This window comes from Oryzias latipes, chromosome 16 (assembly GCF_002234675.1).
Source record: "Oryzias latipes chromosome 16, ASM223467v1".
In the NCBI taxonomy this organism is placed as follows: domain Eukaryota; kingdom Metazoa; phylum Chordata; class Actinopteri; order Beloniformes; family Adrianichthyidae; genus Oryzias; species Oryzias latipes.
In genome coordinates this window covers 6449918-6467085 of record NC_019874.2, presented here as the reverse complement: position 1 = coordinate 6467085, position 17168 = coordinate 6449918, and the positions used below count along the sequence as shown (strand labels likewise).

General features: G+C 43.5%; 2 protein-coding genes across 3 annotated transcripts; one reads left to right on the top strand and one right to left on the bottom strand.

The window, feature by feature from the left end:
- Positions 1 to 1916: 1916 nt before the first annotated feature.
- Positions 1917 to 7079, bottom strand: rida (reactive intermediate imine deaminase A homolog). The gene is made up of 7 exons (XM_004077623.4): positions 6928 to 7079; positions 6283 to 6388; positions 5335 to 5389; positions 5187 to 5255; positions 2603 to 2658; positions 2467 to 2527; positions 1917 to 2389 (listed from the first exon to the last, which is right to left on the bottom strand). The coding sequence occupies exons 1-6, from the start codon at positions 6990 to 6992 to the stop codon at positions 2471 to 2473; spliced, it is 408 nt and encodes a 135-aa protein (XP_004077671.1). The 5' UTR covers positions 6993 to 7079; the 3' UTR covers positions 1917 to 2389; positions 2467 to 2470.
- Positions 7080 to 7187: 108 nt separating this feature from the next.
- Positions 7188 to 17162, top strand: pop1 (POP1 homolog, ribonuclease P/MRP subunit). 2 transcript variants are annotated; one of them, XM_011484893.2, is made up of 15 exons: positions 7188 to 7727; positions 8018 to 8116; positions 8422 to 8597; positions 8676 to 8936; positions 9022 to 9109; positions 9418 to 9596; positions 9709 to 9983; positions 10058 to 10151; positions 10230 to 10335; positions 10413 to 10532; positions 11544 to 11665; positions 11766 to 11957; positions 13002 to 13156; positions 13689 to 13901; positions 15759 to 17162. In XM_011484893.2, the coding sequence occupies exons 1-15, from the start codon at positions 7598 to 7600 to the stop codon at positions 16405 to 16407; spliced, it is 2859 nt and encodes a 952-aa protein (XP_011483195.1). In that variant the 5' UTR covers positions 7188 to 7597; the 3' UTR covers positions 16408 to 17162. The 2 variants fall into 2 exon arrangements, with proteins under 2 accessions (XP_011483195.1, XP_011483194.1); XM_011484892.2 differs by having other exon boundaries at positions 10227 to 10335.
- Positions 17163 to 17168: the final 6 nt, after the last annotated feature.

Sequence of the window (17168 nt, the reverse complement as noted above, 5' to 3'; positions counted from 1 at the left end):
TTAACCTGGAAATCCTCTAAACAGGCTAAATGATCTGCAGCTCAGTTTTTGGGACGCTAGGAAACTGCGATTGTCCCTTTAAAAGGAGGTAAAGCAGATGTTTACATAGGACGTCCTTCATCAATGGAGCAGATGCTCCTCTGAGCTCATCTTTAATTCATTTTTTCTTCAGTCTGGAGAACTTTTGCTCTCATAGCAGCAAAATCTGGATTTATCCTCCAGTCAGTGGAATTTTAAAGTAAAGGAGTCTTATCTGTATCAATAGAAAATCAAAAATTGTTTGACTAAGTTTTAAAAACATGTCCATTTGGTTCAGACGTATTTGGTGTGGGCTGTATTTCTGTGATTTTTAAGGCCTGTCAGAACATCTTCAAACCTCTAAACTGACTCTACATCACTTCAGCAGAGGGCTATGAAAACATTTAAGGTGGTTTGTTATCAGAGGGGCAATACTTGAGAACTGTGATGATAAATGGACATTTACGGAAAAATCCTTTAGTATTTAAAGTTGCTGCTTTTGAGGAAAACAAACCAAACTGTGAACAGCAAAATGTCACAAACTCAACTCCAGAAGCTATTCCTTTTGTGCCTTAATGACCAGAACACTTTTATTATCTTGAACAGACCGAACAGATGAGGCGGGACGAGAGCATATTTTAGTGTGACAAACCGAACTACTCTAAAGGAGTATGAGCCACGTCACAAACATGAGAATTATTCCATTTGATCCTTTTTCCATGTTTCCCAAACATTTACTGATCTGAATCTGATGGTCTGAACTTCCAGTTTCAAAACGTCACGTTAAACAGCCGCCCCTTCGATAAGGAACATGTTCATAACACTTTCAATTACAGAGAAACACATCCAGCAAAGACATTTACTTCTGTTTCCTCTGTTGGTCGCATAAAACTCACGGTTCAGTCATAACATCCTGAGGAATATGGTGACATTTTCTTTAGAACTTCTAAAAAAAAACTGTCAATAGGAATTACGTTTAGCAGACATGTTTGTTTCTACATAAAGAATAAAAAGTGATGTGATAAAGTAGGGACCACATCTGTTTGCTTTACATTTTTTTTATTTTCTGTAACTTTTCACCTTCTTGAATTTTGTCTAATTCTGCTAACCTTAGTGTACAGAATAAAGTTTTACTCACTGAGAAGTGTGTTTTTTTATGTGAAATCTGTCCCAGAGAGACTTTGAAAGTCCGGTCTGGTTTCATTAGGGGACACAAACCTTTATTTTCTCTGACACGACAAGTCAGGACAATCAAACCTTTATTTTTTATTTCAGTGTATTTCATTAGTACAGATTCCACCAGTTTCTTAGTTTGTTGCTTGATTTTGGGTCAGCGCAGCATCTTCAGAAAGACTTTGGCGTGTAAATGTTCCTGTTTCCACAGGTAAAATCCATCAAAATGTTCCCTTTACCAATTCTTCCTGTTTTAAAGCTCCTGCTTTTACATGCAGTACAGACAAAAGTTTGGACACACCTCATTCAAAAAGTTTTCTTTATTTTCATGGCTATGAAAATTGTAGATTCACACTGAAGGCATCAAAACTATGAATTAACACAGGTAGAATTATTTACACAACAAAAAAGTGTGAAACAACTGAACATATGTCATATTGTAGGTTCTTCAAAGTAGCCACCTTTTGCTTTGATTACTGCTTTGCACATTCTTGGCATTCTCTTGATGAGCTTCAAGTCACCTGAAATGGTCTTCCACAGTCTTGAAGGAGTTCCCAGAGATGCTTAGTTGTTTTACACTTTTTTGTTATGTATATAATTCCACATGTGTTCATTCATAGTTTTGATGCCTTCAGTGTGAATCTACAATTTTCACAGTCATGGAAATACAGAAAACTCTTTGAATGAGAAGGTGTTTCCAAACTTTTGTCTGTACTGTAATTCTACTTTTTTTTTTTTTCACCCTCAAAGCATTTTTCAAATAGAACTTATACTGTGAACATTCCAGTCAGAGATGAAGAAACTGAGCATTGGTCCATATTTCACCCAGCAGCTAAATGTTTGCCAGCCAGCAGGCTTTTACTGATTTCCTGAGTCAAAGTCGTTTCAAATCCAGCTGTGTAACCGTGAGACGACAGTATAACACACTATGACATCAGCGAGGCTAAAGTTTGAAGGTTGCAGACCTAACAGACAGCAGCGTTATAATACAGAGAACGCTTGAGGATCAGTGGTGTAACTCAAGCCAACAAACAAGCTCAGATACTTAGCAGCTCATGTTAGTGAAACGTGAGTGGCTGAACGTGAAAACGCGGCACCGTCTTCAATCATGTCATCAATGTTAATGAGGGGTGAAAGCGCTCCCAGTGCTGCCCATCTGCCAGGTGACCTGCAACACGTCCAAAACCTCCATCCCGCTCTGAAACAGAGGAATGGCACTCATCACTCCCATGTTGAACGTGCAGCAGTTTTTGTTGATTCGTGGAGAGGCAGTACTCAGTCAAGCATTGGTCAAAGGGCCCAAACCAGCAACGGCTTCAATCTCAACCAGTCCACCCTGCAAATAAACAAGCACAGTGGATCAGAGCATCAGCAGCTGCAAAAACGTGATCCGCCTTTATCAAATACTCACTTTGGGCAGAGCAGCAACTTGATAAGCAGCTCTGGCGGGAAAGTTGGAGCTGAAAACTACAGAAAGCAGTCAAGTTAGTGTGGAAACAGACCTGGGCGTAACATTTCTGTTTACTTACTTCCAGATGGATTTTATACCTTTTTATAATAATATAATCCTGTTCATATCTGTGGCTTTCAACTGATCCTGCAGTAACTCCCAGTACTAGATGGATTTATCAATACATACACTATATTACCAAAAGTATTTTCTCACCTGCCTTGACTCACACATGAACTAAAGTGGCGTCCCATTCCTAACCCTGAGTTCAATATGATGTCAGTCCAACTTTTGCAGCTATTACAGCTTCAACTCTTCTGGAAAGGCTGTCCACAAGGTTCAGGAGTGTGTTTCTAGGAATTCTGGACCATTCTTCCAGAAGCTCATTGGTGAGGTCACACACTGATGTTGGTGGAGAAGGCCTGACTCTCAGTCTCCGCTCTAATTCATCCCAAAGGTTTTCTATGGGGTCCAGGTCAGGACTCCGTGCTGGACAGTCAGGTTCATCCACATCAGACTGTCATCCATGTCTGTATGGACCTGGCTTTGTGTTCTGGTGCACCATCATGTTGGAAGAGGAAGGGACCCACTTCAAACTGCTCCCACAAGGTTGGAAGCTTGGAATTGTCCAAAATGTTGTGGTATCCTAAAATCATTTCACTGGAACTAAGGGGCCAAGCCATGAAAAACAAGCCCACACCATAACCCGTCCTCCGCCAGATTTCACAATGCATTCCCAAATGTACCGTTCTCCTGAAGACCTCCATACCCAGAGTCAAATCGGGAAAATTCTTATTCATCCCTCCAAATAATAATAATTATAATAATGGCTTGGATTTATCTTCTTACAATGTGTTTGTGCCTACGGCCCGTCTGACCATCACCGGGACATTTATACACATTACCACCCAGTGGAGCCGCACTGGAGGCAGGGAGGGTGAAGTGTCTTGCCCAAGGACACAACAACAGCTGGCTGGGGGGGGGGGGAGCGTGGATCGAGCCGCCGACCCTTCGGTCATTGAACGACCCGCTCTACCACCCGAGTCACTGCCGCTCAAGAAGGCGTCTCCACTGCTCTAGAGTCCAGTGGCGGCGTGCTTTACACCTCTGCATCCGACGCTTTGCATTGCACTTGGATGCAGCTGCTCGGCCATGGAAAACCATTCCATGAAGCTCTCTACATTCTGAACTTGGGCTGATCTGAAGGTCACATGAAGTCTGGAGCTCTGCAGCAATTGACTGTGCATAATGTTGGTGATCTTTTGGCACTATGAGCTTCAGCATCAACCGACCCCTCTCCATCAGTTTACGTGGTCTACCACTTGGTTTCCTGAGTTGCTGTTGTTCCCAAACTCTTCCATTTTGTTCGGATAGAGCTGACAATTGACTATGGAACATTTAGGATTTGTTCCACACGTGGCATGGCCTGATTTTATACACCTGTGGCCAGACCAAGTGATTAGGACACCAGATTCTGAGCATTTGGAAGGGTGAGTGAATATTTTGGTAATATAGAGTATCTGTACCTTTAACATCCCCACCTTTAAACTTTGCTGTCAGCCTTCAAAACCAGCTGTTCTTCACTGCAACAACAAAACCGCTGCAGTAAATCTGTCATTCCACAAACATCGATTTCCAGAAGGTTGTGGTTGTTTTTATGAAACAATGGAACCTCCACACTCTGTTTTTTGCCCTCTTTTCTCTGTAAAATCAGCTCTCCAACTATAAATGTAATGTTATTATTTTTATTATAGTTTAGATTAGGTTAAAACAATTGTAAATATGCCATTTATTAGCTTCATTAATGCAATTAAACACCAACATACAGTTGTTAGCATTTAACAATGGCTGGAGAACATGCCTACTTCAGAAATCATTCACATTTATAGAGTACGAGACAAACACACAGCTGATCTGTATGGACTTTGGTTCTGAAAGCCTGCAGTCAGAATTTTAAACTAAAGAAGAAGCACTTTTTTTCCTTTGCTTGGTCCTTTCTCCACATGGACAGTGGGAAAGTTCAGGCTGCTGGCGCCTCAATGAGAGGAGGGCAGCGTCTTCATCTAAAGAGGGTCACATATGTCTCATTGTCTGGTGTTTGGATTCAACTTCATCCACTGACAGCAGCAGCTCAGATTACCCTCTGTGAGCCTCTGCTGCTCTTCTTAATGGAGTGCTCTGTCACTGTGCCTCAGAGCAACTTCCTTTTTCCTCTTTGTCAGCATCTTTGTTGGCATTCGTTCCAAGTTACAAACTGAACAGCAACGCATGTCGCAGAATAAAGGGCCGTGGAATACTGCATAAATGAACAGAAGGTTTACGTGGAGGTAAAAATAAATAAATAAAGGATTTATGCACGTAAGACAAGCTCTGTCTAAAAGAGTTTCTACAAGACAACTAAATAGCATGTCATTTATGAAGAAAACCACTTATTTCATCTCAGATTATTGTAACTCTGGATTCTAGTGACACCTAGAGGCTATGTTTGCATTGAACCTGGGAGGTCCGACGGTCCTGGAGGGATCATGAAAAGCAGGACACTCACACTGCTTGTAAACGTCGTTTACGCTGGTGAAGTCATTCATGTTCGCGAGGAGCACCGTGGTTTTTACGACTGCAGAAAACAAACACATCCGTGATCTGCATGACTGCAGGGACAAATGTGTGCAAAAACATGAAAGGTTCTTCATTACCGTTTTCATAACCACAACCAGCAGCTTTAAGGATTTCGCCCAAGTTAACAAGAGCCTGAAGGAAAAGGGGAAGAATTATCAATGGATACCACCACACATCACAGTAGAACTAGAACCTGCATCTCTCTCTCCACCATGAAAAAAAAAAAACCTTCTGCATTTGCTTCACCTTGTGGTGAGAAGTCAACATGTTTTCTTTTCCCTGCATTTGTGATCATTGCAACTTGAAAGAAAATACTCAATTCATGATTCTCAAGTTCCTTGATCTGTAGCTCAACAAAAAAAAATCTGCACCTTAGTTACACTTTAGAGTCCCACTCTGATCATCTTTTGATCCGTTTTCAAAGCGTTCCCGGTGTTCTTTTAATTATGATTATGCCAAGTTTAGCCAAAACCAGGAATCCTGGGTCGTTTTCCAGGACATAATTTCTGCAGAGCGACAGTAGTACAGTAGTCGTGAAAGCCTGCCCCCTTTCCATCATCTGTTTACCCCGTCTTCCACTAGCTTACGTTCCCTCGTATCCCCAACCTAACATTGGCGGTGCAACAAAAATGGCGAGCAATATCGGAGCCGTGGAGATTCCAGCTCAGACGAGAAAAATGAGGACACACACGTGTCTATTTGTCTACAAGTGGATGCATCAGAATGGAGAGGGGCAGGGAGCTAGTGGCCCACTGGGGTAACTTGTCAGCCACACTTACAAGCTTTTTCCAGCTGCATTTTTGCATCTGCTCCTGATTTACAACAATTGGAAGAAATACCCAGACATGCTATTATAAGCTTAATTTCTTTATATGTCCTTAATTATCAGAAAAAGGTCACAAGAACATGTTAAAAACACCAAAAAAACTCATTTTCGTAAAGGTGGGTCTTTAGCTTGTTCACAATCCACCTTTGTAGTTTGAGAAGGAAAGCTACAAATGTTTTAAGAGAAGCCGTGTGGTCACCTGTCTGGTTTGTGCTTGAACGCCTCCTTCCACCAGCTGTGTGGTGGCGGGATCCATCCCCAGCTGTCCTGATATGAACATGGTCCGATCAACCAGCACCGCCTGGCTGGAAGACAACAGCACCACAGTATCAGCCTATTTCAAAAAGATTTCATGGAAAAATAAAAAATCATGTCTACAGCTGCAATGTAGGTTTTATGATTAAATTCATTTTATAAGCTAACTTTTACTTTGAAAGCTTTTTTTTTGTGAGGAAAAAAAACAAAAAAAGCTTCAGGTTAATAGTTTTTAGAGACCAGACAAAAGTTTACTCTAAAGTCAAAAATAATTTGAGTTGGTCAAAGAAATAAATCAAAAGGAAAATGGAAGGGGGGGCGGGGGGGGGCGGACACACGGTATGATTATGTTAAGGCTGCATTTAGATTAATTTAAGATTAGGCAAATTTCATTTGATTTTTATTATTCGTTTTTATTTGTAATTATATTAAATATTAGAACTCAAATAAAAGTTTCTTAAAGAAATATGGTTAACAGCAGCTAAACTTTTCCACAGTGGTGCGGTGTAAAGTCCACAGTGAAGAAGCGTGCACTTGTTTGTTTGGTGTAGTGTCCGTCCAGAGACGGTCGGATTCGTACTCCGCTCACCTGTATGGACCGATGGCAGCAGGAGCTTTAGTCGTGCTGATGATCTTCTTGATTAACGCAGACATGTTTCTGAACTCATGCAGGGTGAAAGCAGGCGTGTGAAGGCGAAAACACGAAGGGAAACTAATTTATAAATAAAGATTGGGAAAAAAACGACGGAGAACAGTTGGATCCGCCTTACCGTAAATGACAACTAACAGTCGCAAAATGTACCTGACTTTTTAAAGAAAGTTATTTTGTCTTAATTTTTTTTACAGTAAAATTATATATTTATAGTGAAGCAAGAAAAAAACAACGCTATCCTAAAAGATAAATTGCTATGTCGACGTGTTTTCTCCTGACTCGCTAGTCTTTTCGGCAACTGAACTACAAATTCCAAGAGTACCACGAACCCGGAAGCAAATCGACGTAAGCTGACATTAATTAAACCCATGTGGTTGTTAGCTGTAGCGACAACATTGAACTGCATCCGACTTAATTTTGTGATAGACATTTTTGATTTACCTCTTTTTTATACATAAGTTACGTTTGAATCAGTCTGCTAGATCCAAGTTTGGGAGAAAAAACTTCAGATTCAGTGTGAGCTAACGTAGCTAGCTGGCTTATTATTTGGACTTTTTCGGGATTTCTTCTTTTTATTTATGTTTTGTGGCGGTTAAGACTAGAGAAAATGTCTGCTTCCAAGGTGAAGATGAGGGACAGGAAGATGAAGAACCAGCCTGCCAGCGTGCAGTATTCGTCTCCTTCCGCCGCGGCGGGTAGCAGCAGCCAGAACGGACGACAAGAAGCGAAGGACTCCGGTATTGACACGGCCCACTGTCACGAGTGGGGACTGCCGCTGCGTGGTCAGCACATGGTGGCGGCAGGCCACTCAGCCCTGCATTCACTGTGTGCTTTTCCCCTTAGCCTTTTATATGATTGACATTTAGGTGGCATGATGATGCTGGTCAGAAAGACACAACATCAGTGTTGTCTTGTATATTCTGCATTAAAATTCTCTAAATGTCCTGACCACACATGTCTGACGCCTCATTAAAGGAAACAGTGGTTTGAAAAGCAAAACGCTGTTTGTTCTGATCTTTTCTGCTAGGATGGCAGAGGAACCCTCCTCCCAGGACTGGATGGGTTCGTGGAAATCAGAGAGATGGAGGAGGAGGTTACATGAAGGAGATGCCCAAATACATCACCGGTGAGGAGACGCTTCACTCCTGCAAACACAGGCAAAAGTTGTTTATGTCACGAACTTCATTTATGAGCAGAATCCCTTCATATGCACAACATCAACCACATTTCCCATGACATTTGGGAAATTATTTGACAAAGGCGATGGCAGCTTTCTTTTTTTTTCCCTTTACCATTTGATGCCTTTTCTTTAAACACTTTCTTGTTAATTCCTAAAAACAATTAAAATGCTGGGAAACCTTATAAATGGTCTGTCAGAGCCCCTTTTTCCTACAGTTTCCTAAAAGTCCTTCTATTGTTCTCCTCACCAAGCTGGAGCGTTTGCCAGGAGCAGGGCTGCAGAGGTGAAGGCCATGCTGAAAGCAGTGACCAAGAGAACGGGCAGCAACCATGTCTTCCAGGCTCTGCCCAAACACATGAGGAGACGCGCCATGAGCCACAACACCAAGAGGCTTCCCCGCAGGCTGAGAGATGTGGCGAGCAAAATGGTAATTTCTGCAAATGCTCTCAGCTGCTTTAGTGATTCATCCATGCTCCGTGTGCGCTCACATACGCTCCTCCATCAGCGGGAAAAGAGCCTCCAGGCCGGCTCGAAGAAGAAGAAGGAGCTACCAAAGAGTAAAAGCCGCAAAGCTCGCCGGCGCCACGGCAACCTGTTGCTGGAGTTCAATCGCCGCCAGCGCAAGAACATTTGGTTAGAGACGCACATTTGGCACGCCAAGCGTTTCCACATGGTAAAGAAGTGGGGTTACCGTCTCGGGGACAGACCAACGTGCAAGTGCTACCGGCCGTGCTATAGAGCAATGAGCAGCCACTGCCTGCTGCTGGTAAAACACTCTGTTTTTATTTATATGAAAACATCCAGGAGATAGATAAACTGCTTTTTTTTAGTTATTTTTTTCATCTATGCAGGACATTTCTTATTACTGCTGCATTGAGCTGCAGGGAGAGGAGGACACGCTGTTGACTGCTCTGTCACAGCTGACCAGCAAGGAGACGGGTGAGGGCTGTTACTACTTTCTTTTTACCACGTTAAAAAAAAAAAACACAGGCTGCCTTTTTTGACTTTCTGAGACTAATTTAAAGATCCACCCTGATGAAAAGGTGCTTTTGGTGTTTTTAACTTGTTCTTGTGGCATTTTTGTGATGGTTCAGGAAATGTATAAAGAAAATTTGGATTGAAAGTGCATTTCAGCACAATCATGATCAAAAGACCACTGGGAACACTTGAAAATAGATCGTAAGATGATCAAAGTGGGACTTTAAGTACGGTAATAAAACTCTGAATTGTGGTTGACATTTTTCCAGGCCCTACCTTTGCTGCAGCTCTGTGCCTGTCTGGGTGCAGACAGGGCAGCGTTACGGTGTACAGAGCGGGGCAGTACCCCTCACACCCTCTGGGCCCCGTCACATTTCTTTGGAGACCTCGAGCAGAAGGCTCAGCCAGCAGGCAGCTGTGGATCTGGGCGCATCCCGCTCTGAAGCAGGTAAACGGCTGCTTTTAAATCCTCACAGGGGGGTTTGGGTTGTTGGTACACCAGTCAGTGTCGAGTCAGTCACAGCAAGCTGGTTGATTTCAGCTGATGTGTTCCTCTTCAGGATCTTCTCCCAGAGTTGCAAAGAGTGTGTGAGTGCTTTGAGGCGGTGGTGCCCCCGGTTATCCCAGTGGCCACACCTGCAGAGTCTGCTTCCACCCTGGAGTCTGAGCCAAAGCCTGAGGTCTCCCCTAAAGCCAAGGTGACACCTGGAGGAAAGAGGAAACGGAGCCGTGTGGACGCAGGTGGACCTCCTGCTAAGAAGATCTTGGGAGACGGAACCAGATCACCCGACACTCCAGTCACCTGGAAGTCCAGCTCAACTGGAATCGTAATAAAGTCAGTGAATGAACTGAGCAACTGTTTGGAGGAGGTGATTCTGTTTCATTCACGTATCTGGTCATCTGTCGTAGCGATCTCACGATGGAGATGGTACGCTACCGCCTGGTCGGACCTCAGTCTCATTCTGTGCTAACAGAAAGCTTGGAGGCAGCCACAGACTGTGATGTGAGTGTTGTGAAAGGGTTCTCCTGATCAAAAATAACCTACTCGACAAAATTATAGATGAGTTCTGTTTTTAAGGAGGCGGGTCAGTCCCAGGCTTCTTCTCTGTGGTGGCCTCAGCACTGTAGAGATGAGAGGAAGATGAATCTGCATCAACAACAAGCAGAGGTCTTTAAGACACTGAAAGGTTGGAGCTCTGCTGCTTTGTGCTTTTTCCTCTCCTTGGTCCTGATCACTGACTTTGCTTTCATGTCTCATGTGCAGGCATCTATTCATCTGGAGAGGTGCCCCCTGGCACGGTGCTGGGTCTGACTGTGGATGACCCCAGATTGACTTTACCGGCAAAGAAGGTTAAAGCAATGCCCAGTGTAAACCAGAGTCAAGGTAAAATCTGACCTTCTGGACAGACTGGAGGAGGGCGGGTCGTTATGCTGCACATGTCACAACATGAACTGCTGCGCTAGACGTTAATGCAACACTGTCGGTCACCAAAGGTCCTGAGGGTGTTTCACTGAGTACGTTTCTGGTTCTGTGCTCCTGGGGGCCTCTGCCCAGCCATGCAGATGTTCCAGGTTCGAATCCTGGCAGGACCTTGTACTCCAGTCTCACCCTCAGCGACTGAGCAGCCGATTTGAACATTATTGTCTCATGGATCAGTTCGGATCTGCCCTTCACATTGAGTTCTCAAGCACACAATGAAGTGAATTCAGTAATTTACTTGTTTTTGTCACATGTACAACAAAATACAAAAGTGCTCTTAGGTCAGAGTGTGTCGTTCATTGTAAAAACACAAAAGTAAATAATTTGCAACTAATAATAAGTGCCTCATTTGTTCATTCATTTTTAATAATAAATTGAAAGGTGCATCATTTAAAAACCGATTTACAACTACTGAAAGTTGCACCAGTTATTAAAATCAAGAAGGTACAATTGGAAAGGAGTGTTAAAATTGTTAATATTAATAAATTTACTTTAAAAAAATCACTTTTTATTCTCTGATTTACAATGTGCAGAATGAACTAAAAGTGAAATAAAAAAATCTTTATGACTACCCTGTTACCGGGAAGTTTATAGCAGTTTACATCAGTGCAAAGGATAAAAAGTGCAGCAATATTTCTAATTTCTGTAAGATTCCAGTCAAAATAATAGTATATTTATCATCCATTTAAATCAGACACACCTGTTGGTTTCTCCTAATTGTGTATTCGGTATATTTCAATATTAGATTATATAATCCTACTTTCTAGTTTTATATTAACAGTATAAACTTGGGTAAAAATAATGTTTTGATTTAAGGAATTGTTTGATCATTTTTAATTGAACATTAGAATTCTGGGAGTAAGAGGATGGAATTCTGGAGGCTGATTTTCAGGAAGGTTGTGTTTGTTTCCACAGAGGCAGACGAGGAGAAGAGACGGCAGCTGATGTTACGAGGCGTCCCGCAGCTCTGCAGCCAGAGCTGCTTGTGGGAACAGTCTGTGCGAGACAATGTCACCGAAAACAAGATCTCTGAGCAGGTTCACCCGTGATCTCCATCTGCCTTTGTAGCCCCTCCTGTCTCAGCTGCTTCATCTCCGAGCAGGTGTGAGCAGAAGCTGTCTGTGTTGCTGCCTGCAGGAGCTGAACCGCATGAGGAGTGAGCTGCTGATTCCAGGCTCCAGGCTGAGCCCCACTCCACTGCAGGGCCGAATCCCCATCCTCCTGGTTCATCAGCCGGGCAAACAAGTGGGAAATGACATGAGCTCCTGGGGGGCCGGCTGGGACCTGCTGCTTCCTAAAGGCTGGGGTATGGCCTTCTGGGTCCCGCTGGTGAGTATTAAAACAAACATATGTGCGGTATTTTCAGGGCATTTTAGTTTGGTTCCCAGTTACAACAACAAGCGCTGAACATCTTTCAGTTCTCTTTAGTTGTGGTGGAAAAAATGCTTGAAGAATGAAACTCTTCAACCGGTGGCTTAGCTCGGACCTTTCTGTTTATTTGGCTGCCTGTTCCACAAATGAGCTTCATTTAGACTTTGACTGTATGCAAAGATGAAGACACCAGAACATCAGAGAGGTGAGGAGGGAGTGTGGACAGCTGCAGAGAAGATCCTACAGTCACTCGTGGAGTTATCAGTTCATTTAGGCTGGCTTTGATCAGTCAAGTAGGCAAACTGAGTTGACCTTCATCTAGAGTTCATTACAAGTACAATTTGCATCTTATTTAACAAAAATGTCAGAATTTCATATTTATGAATTTCTGCTTTTATTCACTAGTTATGTAACATAAGTTAAATGAATCAAACAAACTTGTTTTTTTAAATGGAAAAATGAAATGTAACTTTATCGTTTGAAATAATACACAGTCTTGAGTTTGTAAATCGAAATCAGACTGCTTCAGTGAAGTCCAGGTCTAATCTGGGAAGCCGGTTGAGGTCAGAACAGCAGATGGATGCATTCTGTTTTGGAGTGAGATTAGATTTATAAATTTGTGACATAAGGCAGAAGATCAGCTGGCCTGAGTCAGCTGATCTTCTGAGAACAGAGGAGCTCCCTCTGTTCTCAGAAGATCAGCTTGCCTGGGAGCTCCTCTGCTCTCCTGCAGGAGTAGAAAGCTAGAAAGAGACCTGGGCTTCTCTCTACCATGAAACTTTTAATTGAGAAAAATCAGAAACTGGATGAATTATTCAGCTTGCTTTTTTTTGAATGCGGAGAAGCAACACAGCTGGCAACACTTTTACTTTCAGTCTCTGATGATGCATCTTGTCAACTTCACGGTCTTCTTTTATTAGCCCAGCTTTGGAAGCTCATTTACTTCCTTCTGTCTTGCAGTCTTTGTTCCATTTTCCAATTCCACCTCTCCCCCCTCTCCAGGTGTATCGAGGAGTTCGCATAGCTGGACTTCATATGAGTCTGAAACGATCCCAAAATCAAGGCGCTCCCCACTTCCCCCATGATTATCCGGACTGTCCTGCAGGCGTTCGATTTCAGGAGGAGCAGGAAGCTGAGCTCCTGGACAAATTCAAAAGGTCAGTCGAAGGCAGATGAGGGAAGAAACAAAACGGTGAAGCTGTGTGTGATTTATTTCAATGATTTACTAACCCATGTTTGTCCATCATGGGTGTCTGAACGTTTAGTGACAGTAGTTGGGATGTCAGTCTGCTGCAGGGAAACAAACAAACCAATCAAAAGAGCGACGTTTTTCCCCAGTACATTTATAAAAATGCTAAAATGGGGTTCAGCTGCTATTACAAGCTAATTATTGTTATTATAATATAACTATTCTGGACCTTGAACTACAGCAGAAGTCTGTTGCTGTTTAATTTTCCAAAGACCTTCCAGAAGTGGCTTTTATCTGCACCTTTAGGAATCCAAAGGTTGTCAGGAGACTTGAGGTTCTGGAAGAGGACTTCTTATCGAACCTCTGAGCCCAGATCATTTCCATGAAGTGAAAATGTTTTCTAGGACATTGATGGGATACTAATGAGGGTGCTCCTCAATTCCCCCTTTCATAAATTGGCAGGGGAACCTGATAGTTTGACCTTGTAACCTTTTCCACAGGCGTCCACCCGCCAAAAGAACCAATTACATTAAACATGGCTGTCTGGCTCCTTTCCGTTGCCCGTGGCAACAGCTGGTGGAGGAGTGGGAGCTCCTCACGAGGCAACGAGGAGACGGGCTGGCCAGAAGCACAACCAAGCCGAAGGAGGAGGAGATGACGCCACAGCCGGATCACACCGGGACCAAACCTCAGAGCGTATTCACCGTCATCAGGTCTGCATTTGTTCCACGTCGGCTTTCAAAGGTTCCTCCAGCCAGCGGCCCACAACCTTTCTCATGTTTGTAATGAGCACGCCTACTGAGGGCAGTCAGAGGACAAGGTGCATTGTGGGAATTTTGTCACTCCTATTTACCAGTTCTAGTTAAACTAGATGAATAGGTTGTCGTTCTTTTGTCACTTTTTGTCATTTGTCGGCTGCATAGAGTTGTGTGTTTGACGTCATTTGATACAAAATATGCTTCACACCACTTCAGTTCCAAAATGACCTTAATGTGGCATCTACTTGAAAGCAAAAACAGAATAGTATTATTATTTTTAATTGAGTAAAAAAGGATTTTCTTTGCTGGAAATAAATACAGGTGTCAGGGGGGCAAAGATGACATGAGTCATTAAGGTCCCACAATACTTTTTGATAACCTTCAAACCTTCAAAAATGAAGATGTATAAACATGTGACCCACTTTTGGTGTAAACATCTCTTAAAATCTGATGGAAAATGATCACCAATAAAAATATCCACGCTAGTTGAAATCCAGGAAGTAGGATTATAGATGTTTGAAAGGCTGTGAAAATCCTCCCTTCACACTTTATTCACGTTTCTCACACTGACATGAACATTTTCACACTTTTATCTAAACTCTCGAAGCTCAAACCTTCATAGAAAAATAGGTCCTGTTTTATATAATGAAATCAAAGATCTGCTGTGGGCTGGAGGGAAGCTGAACTCGTACAGCAGACATGGCATGGAGAAGTTTGATTGACAAGGTCAGAAGCCAGCCAGGACGCAGGACAGAGCGCTGAAAAACAAAACAAAAAATGAAAAGAATCGGAGAACGTGAAAGGTGAACCTTGTGAATACAAGGAGGACCACTGCATTCAAACGGGGAATAAAAAACCAAAAACTTCTGCCTCTGCATCAAGTTGTGTAATTTCTGCTTACAGCTGATGGTGTCAGGCGCCATCTTATCTGCAGCCTCTCTGCTCACTTCTATCTCAGTGGAGCCACTTAGAACTGATAGAAGTTAGGGTTCTGGGTGTACCTGTCATGCTACAGACGAACTTGTCCCACTCTGATCATGTTTTGATCTGTTCCCAGTGATCTTTTAATTATGAACATGCTGTTTTTAGCCAAAAACCATCTCACTTTCTAAGACGGTTGCTGGAGAGCAGCAGTTTACTTGCCTCCAAGGTGTGAATGGGATCGTTGGTGCAGAGCGACCCCGCCCCTCCTCCCCTCCTCGTTCCTGATCGCTCTGAACAGGGAGCTTGTGGCCCAGCATATCTTTAATGTCTCAAACAATCAAACGGCATTTATTTCGTCTCCTGATTCACCACAATTCAAAGAAATACTCAGAAATGCAATTTTTAACCAAAAGTTAAAAAGAAAAATGCCACAAGGACATTTTAAAAACCCCATTTTCCTTGGAGGCTCCTCACTAAATGGCACAGAGCTCCACCTCCAATCATCACTTTTCTAAATGTTTTAACTGGGAGGGTAGCTTAGCTTTTGACGGAGGATGCATGACCCCTCCCCAGACTGTTTCACTGTCATCCTAAGGTCTCTGATGAGAATACCCAAAGTGCATCAAGTCTCAAATTACTGCAATACATCACTAGGATGGGTATGAGGCAGAGGATAAAGCCTTCCTCCTCGTGAATCGTCTCTAAAGCTTCGAGTAATGTCAATAACTTTGTGAAATGGGCCCCGTCTTTACATTGAATTAGCTGCCTCTGTTTTTAGATGCAGAGTAAAGCTTCAGTAAAGCTTTTGTGTCCCTGAAGGCATTAAAACGGCATCTCCTCGTTTGTCATAGAACTACATTCTATAAAAAGTTATGCTTCTCTTCCCAGGAGCAGGAAGTCTCTGAGGCTTCTGTCTGCTTGGTGCAGACTGCCCACATCTAGAGGTCAGAGGCCAGGCCGCGGCGGGGGGGCGCCCCCTCTCCAGCAGTCTGCGGCTGACGCGTTTCTGGCCTCACACAGAATGAGCGTGGCGTGGGTGCGCCTGTCCTTGCTGTCCAAAGGCAAACCCGAGCTCCACGCCATGGTGTGCGCGCCAACTCCAGAAGACCTGAAGCTGCTGGGCAAAAGGGACGCCGGAACCTGCCCCCAGGAGCCCCCCCACAGAGACGACTTCAAAAGTAAAACGAAACGCAGGAAGAAGGGCTCGAAGAAGGGCGCTGGACCCCTTCAGTCATCTGATTATCCCGGAACCGAAGCATCAGAACCTTTTGTTTACGCAGAACCAGACCTTGTGTTGGGGGTGTGGCCTGATCCTCTCCCGAGTATCACCTCTCACTGCTCGCGGGTGACCCTCGGCTGGATCACTGAGGGGGACTTCTCTCTGTCTGCGGGCTGTGGCGAGGCTCTGGGCTTCGTCAGCGTCGGCGGGCTGCTGAACACCCTCCTCAGCCAGCCGGAGGAACACAGGGGAAAGGTGCTGCTGCGTAACCCCTCCTCCCTGCATTACCGCTTCGCTCAGATCAACATTGAGGTGTGATTGAAGAAGCCTCTGTAATGCTTCTGCTGCACGAGGCTAATGACTCATCGAAACCTAAAGGTGTGTGGAGCATCCGATGAAAACCATCAACAGTTGCTTGTTTTTGCAGCTTCGTTGTCTTAAGTGCCTTTAGAGAAAGGGACACTCCAAAGGAAGATGAAAAGTTAAAGACCTCACTACTGGATTCCTTCGTTATATTTTGACAGAACTGGTTTCACACATCTCCCTGTCGAAGTCTGATGGTGTGCTGACACGGCTTTTGAAAATCCACAGCAACACTCGTGCATTCTGAACAGTTTGACCTAAAGAATGAAGAGGGCTCGAACACACGCACGCTCTGGCTAACAGATACTTAAACATCCAGTTTGGGTTTCCACATATCTCCTAATGTGTAGGTGGCAGATCAAAGTTTGTTGCTTGGCAACTCTTCCCTGTGATAGCAGTTTAGTTGTGCGTGTGTGTTTATGGAGAGGTTTATCTGAGGTAAAGAGGATCAGGTTGCAGGCCTGTGCCATTCAAATGACTTTTCTTCCGTTTGACTAAACGCGTGAAATTATTACTGCTGGCAACTACATTTCTCTACAAGGACAATTGCAGCTCAGCCTGACATTACCGCATCGTCTTTTTCACTCTGGGTCTACCAATAGGGGGCAGTAGTGCACCTGTTTTGCTGCAGGATGAGATCTTCAATTTATTTTCTGAAAACTTCCTCTGTTAAAATGCTCATTAAACAAAATAAAAGATGCAACTATTGAGACATC